The sequence below is a fragment of the Triticum dicoccoides genome, chromosome 4A, assembly GCF_002162155.2.
Source record: "Triticum dicoccoides isolate Atlit2015 ecotype Zavitan chromosome 4A, WEW_v2.0, whole genome shotgun sequence".
Taxonomy (NCBI): domain Eukaryota; kingdom Viridiplantae; phylum Streptophyta; class Magnoliopsida; order Poales; family Poaceae; genus Triticum; species Triticum dicoccoides.
The window spans coordinates 732,149,838-732,155,472 of NC_041386.1; the positions used below are offsets into that span (position 1 = coordinate 732,149,838).

The window sequence follows — 5,635 nt, forward strand, 5'->3', positions numbered from 1 at the left end:
ACTTTAATTCACAGTTGTTCGGTCTCTAAATGCAAGACTTCCCCTTAGTTTCATGGTTGTCATCCCAGAATTTGTGTCATTTCATTGTTGTGTGCGTATGTATCAGGTGCATGGGTTTGCGAGATGCACTGGCAGCTTCATCAGTTTGAACTCTGAAGGAACTTACATGCATATGTCTGTAGTTAGGTTTTCGTTTGGTTTTCCCTTTTCGGAGTTAGTTGGCCCCTGTTATGTAGGTTCTCGCTCATATCTCTCTTTTGCATTCAACTCATTTATCTAAGCAAAAAAATCATGCATTATTAAGTGCAATTGCAGGATATACTAAAGTTTGGCCTTTTCTACGCATGCATGTTTGCACCAAGTTTACCTCTTCTGTGCAGCGTATACCACTATTCCACTTCATCATGCTTTACTGATAAATTCATGTATGGCCCTGATCACATGCAGGGTCACCTGTAGCGTAACTTTCTCTTTAGCTTTACCTTTGTGATCTTTTAAACTTACGAAGCAAAGAATCTGATGATGACTGGTGGTTGGAGTGTGCAGAGAGCAAAGAATTTTCGCAGCTCTGTTGACAGAAAAGCAAATAAAGCAGCAATGCACCGAATACTACTATGCTAGGTGTATGCATGCCTGCCTATCCTTTCTATACTAGTTCTGGTGAAGTGTGTGCATACTAGTTCTTGTCCACCAGATTGATCTCTACATTTGGCTTCTTCTTAGCTAAGCTAGCTTCTTCTGGCCGGTTCACTTAAATCCAGCGCCGCAATCAAGGTATGTAACTGTGCCAATCGTCTATACTATATATGATCCGCAAGATGCTTCTCCAAATTTGTCAAGCTTTTGAAGACTTTTTATAACGAAATAGATATCATGTTGTAATTTCCCCAAATGCTTGCATTGATCCTATTCCCTGGACACCCGTAGGAAGGAAGAATTAAGCCTGGTGTCTTGGTGCAGTCCATCAGATCCACGGGTTAGATCGAACGAGCCAACTCAACACCAAATGAACCTGCAGATCGATTTTAATACGTCATGGCGCCGAGGGTACGTAATCCAGTCATGCATCTTGATCTTCAGCAATCAATGTTGCAGGCTTAATTTAGATTCACATTTATATTATATTTTGCTTGGTGCCCTGTTCACTTTGTAGGCTTGTCTATATTTTTTTTTTCGCTTTTGTTTGAGAAGATGATGAAGCTAATTACATGCATTGACCATGTATCTAGCTAGACAGAACAAATATTTAGTACTATATGACCCATCCCTTGGGAAGATGCTATCATTCCTCTGTCGTCATGGTTTTCTACCTATGCACGCATTTGGCGATTGACTTTGTTTTATGAATAGATGTAGCCCAGCTTAAGCGTTTCGTTGCACACACTGTAAAGCATCTATATATTCCTAATGAAGTTTTACTAAATAAGTAGAACAGGCAGAGTAATAATTAAATATTATCTTTGTTATTTCTATGTATTATTTATGTAGTTAAAATATGTCTTATAACTTGAATTTTTTGAATAAACAAAGGTAAAGTGATGAACCTCATCAGGTGATTATTATACACTGCAGGACATCAAGATCAAAGCAAATACCATCGATGATGCAGCAGGTGGGATACTCCGTATTTTGGAGGGTGCGAGCAAACACGAACGAAATATCTACTTCCATGGCTGGTGTGGACTTGGAGCATCCGCTACTCTGAGAATGGTAGCCCAACGCTTGAAATCATCAGCCGCTGAAGAAATGAAGTTTGACAAGGTTGTTCATGTGGATTGCTCATTGTGGCAAGGAATGAGAGCCCTGCAAAAGGCAATTGTTGAGGAGCTGGAGCTTCCCCAATCGGTGATGGCCATATTCGACCAGCACGATGAGGAGGATGATTTCGATGGGATAGACCAAGGCTCCAGAGGGGTGATATTGGAGGTCACAGAGGAGATCTTCAGAAAGCTTGTTAACAGTACATTTGTTGTGATTTTTCACAACGGGAGCGGCCACTACATTGATTTGTACCAGTGTGGTGTCCCTGTAACAATATTTTTGAGTAACAAGGTGTTGTGGACCTGGGGCAGGAGGCTCCGACTCATTGACAGATCTGATGTTGATGAAGTCCATAAAACTCCGACTGAGGCTGATATTGTCGTGAGAGGTCTAGAATTTATGGGAAATATATTGCATGAAGAGGCCGCAGAGGTTGCTAAGTACATTGGTATTCTTGAGCCTGACAGAATAGTTGAGTGCCTCCAGTACATCTGGGCAAGAAGACGTGTCAGCCGTATCGACTGGGAAACACATGCTTCAAACTATTGGGTATGTGATGGGATTATACAAGAGCAAGACAATATATCTAGATGGAAGGTTGGTGATGCTCTGCACAGATTCATACACTTGGATTGGATGAAGGAGGTAGATAATCCCTACCGAAAGGCCAGGGGTCTCCGAACTTATCAAAAAAAAGAAGATAATCCCTATGCAAATTGGATTGATTCTTCCCTTTCCAGTTCTAATGACCGTTGGGTTTCCGCCACACACCAAGCCCTGCTACATGATATTGATGTTCTTCCTCCTCAGGCGACATCCTTCTTCCTCCTAGCTGGTGGCAAGGTGATATTACCAGCTGGCATTTTCCAGAACAACAATAGGCTGCGTGTGCTACATCTATCTTGGTGCACCTTCAGTTTTACATTGCCTCCCTTCCTCTGTTGCAGCCACCTAAGATTCCTCTTGTTGGACCATTGCACAGATGTAAAAGAGGAGGAGCATCAAATCAGTAACCAAAATGGATCATGTTTCCAAAAGCTATGGGTGTTGGACCTGAGGAATACAGAGTGGTACTCAAACACAATGTTGTGTTTAATGGATGAACTCAGGGAGCTGAATGTGGATGGAGTCAAGGATTGGATGAGGATAGTTGAACTATGTGGCAGTAGAGATAGACTTGTCAAGCTCCGAGTTGCAGCTAGCCCGGACTATGTAACAGAAATAATCATGCACCAGCCAGCTCCTAACATATCCAATGCGAGCCACCTTAAGACAATAATCCTTGAGAATTGTGTTGGATTGGAACAAGTTGTCCCCGAGGTTCTGCCCCCATTGCTCGAGTCATTTAGTTTCATCATCACTAATGTTGCTATTCCTAAGATATCTAGCATCTCCTTCCCGGGCCGTGCCAAATTGAAGAGTATGCTGCTAAGAGGTGTGATGAAGAACCTCCAGGAGCTGGACCTCTCAGGAACATCGATTAAGACCCTTGACCTCAGAGAAGTTGTAGCACTGAACCTCAAGCGGATCATCCTATTGGGTTGTGAGAAGCTGCAAGCAATACAATGGCCACCACCTATCAAAATGGCAATCTTGGAGATGATGCACATTGAAACCATCCGATCTAGATCAACATCTGGCCATGCTAATTGGGAAGAAAAGGCCAAGGAGACTAGTGCTGCTACAGGGTCATCATGTATTGTTGCAATCGCTGCTACAAGTCCAGCTCCAACCTTTGATTGCTACATTTCTGTAAGGGATGCAAGACTCCTTAGGTCGCTAAGGCCCGTCATAGTATGTTTCAACTGTTGTAGAGGAGTGAGAGGACCTTTTACCTTACTAGATATCGACTTCTCTACAATGTCTGAAGAAGATTCTGACTTAGGTGGACATATAGAGATAGCTTATGTTCATGCAAATAGCATTGTTGTTGGTGATAGCGGATGTGGTCAAGGAATTAGACAACTTGATCATTATTTATATGAAAGAGATATCACGTTTCAAGACCACCTGCATGCTGTTGCTGCTAATGAAGGTGCAATCTGCTCGATGTGGGCTAGCCCGCCTGCTGTTGTTGCCGAAGAGTTAACGGGCTGGTATATCCGCATACAAGATGAAGAGGAGATGAGGAGTGAATTGCTGCAGAATCAGAGCAGGACCCAAGGAACTAGTGCTTTAATCCCTGGTTATATATGTGATCGTGCTAAGAAGCTGCATGTGCATGACAGCTTGTCCATCACTAGCATCCCATTCCCATATGTTATGGTTTTCCCATATGATTTTATAGATTGGCGCTCTATTGTTAGACAATCCTGGAGCCACCTTGGATGGTGTCAGATTGAGAGGTGCCCCAACCTAAGCTCTGTCTTTGCTACTCCCACCTTGGATGGTGATGAGGAAAGCCATTCTAATGGGTTTGAATGCTTTCGTCAGTTGAACACGTTCTGGGCATCCCAGCTCCTGAAGGCACGCTTCATCTGGATGTGCAGCACAATGTTCCTACCCAATAATAATTCCTTTCAAAACCTAACCTTCTTGCACCTAGACTATTGTCCGAGGCTCATACATGTTCTCCCCTTATCCGCACATATGACTACCTTACCTCAATTAGCAACCCTCGAGATCGTGTGTTGTGGCGATCTCATGGAGATCTTCCCTTTGGACCCTGAGCGCCAAAAGAAGCAAACAATTATATATTTCCCCAAGCTGAAGCGCATCCACCTGCATGATCTCCCTAGGCTCCAGTGCATATGTGGGAGTAAGATGTTAGCGCCAAAGCTCAAGACTATCAAGATAAGGGGCTGCTGGAGCCTCAAGCACTTGCCTGCTGTTGCCAAGCAATACCCCGAGGTGGACTGCGAGAGTGATTGGTGGGACAACTTGGAGTGGGACGAGGGGGATGCGAACCACCACCCTTCTCTCTACAAGCCAAGGCACTCGAGGTACTACAAGAAGGCCCAGCTGCCAAGAGGCACCATACTCAGGTGAGATATATCTGGATTCATCTTTCAATTCATTAATAATTAACTCAGTGCTCTAGTCAGCTTAGTTTCTTGTTTCTTCATCATCGTCCCAGTACTAGTCTGCTGCCAGTAATTAATGTATATAATTAACAAATTATCTAACTGGCAATTTATATGCTGCATTGTAGGTAATCCACCCTTCATTGAGTTGATCTTCAGCTTGCTTCGGCGCTAGATGCATGTCAGGCTACAAAGTTGAAGATTTCTCTGTGATATATGGTTGCGTGTATTTTTCCTACCCAAAATCATGTTGCTTGATTGGTTTTTTTGTGCTCTGCATCCGCATTGCCATGGTGTGGCTCTGCGCCCGTGTCAATCCACATTGTCGGCGTGCTGTTGCATCTTCCAGTTTGGTTGGTTTGGATTGGTTCGGTCCACTTTGCTGGATCAACCCATATTTGCATGCATCAAAGCAAGTATATGTCATCTGGTTGGATGGATGATGGTACAAGCTCTGAGCAAGAGAGAAATAAATAAGAGTGGCATCCAGCTTATGCAGCATAAGCCGTGGCGTGCTAATGTTGATGCTATGATCTCTGTGTGCGTGTGGTGTGTGGTTTGTCACCTATGGACTGCTTGCTGTAATAATTTGATTGCGCGTGTGATTTTGCAGCAATTGTTGATTGTTATAAAAAAATTGTTAAAGATTTCATATCTGGCAAGCTTCTAGTTATTACTTCTGAAGCATCTCATGATTGAATGTGATACCACCTTTAAACTTCTAAACGAGTTTGGAAGTCTCCGACACTTGGAGACGCTGGAAGTACATGCAAGATTATTTGATGTTCCATTAGGTATTAATCTGGAGATGTTACTGCACCTCCACCTTTATAGGGAGTCTATTTTTCCCC

The 5,635-nt window shown here is 43.2% G+C and overlaps 1 protein-coding gene across 1 annotated transcript; it reads left to right on the forward strand.

The window, feature by feature from the left end:
* Positions 1-638: 638 nt before the first annotated feature.
* On the forward strand, positions 639-5,389 carry LOC119289927. Its single transcript, XM_037569096.1, has 4 exons — positions 639-774; positions 928-1,047; positions 1,573-4,745; positions 4,913-5,389. The coding sequence occupies exons 2-4, from the start codon at positions 1,036-1,038 to the stop codon at positions 4,914-4,916; spliced, it is 3,189 nt and encodes a 1,062-aa protein (XP_037424993.1). The 5' UTR covers positions 639-774; positions 928-1,035; the 3' UTR covers positions 4,917-5,389.
* Positions 5,390-5,635: the final 246 nt, after the last annotated feature.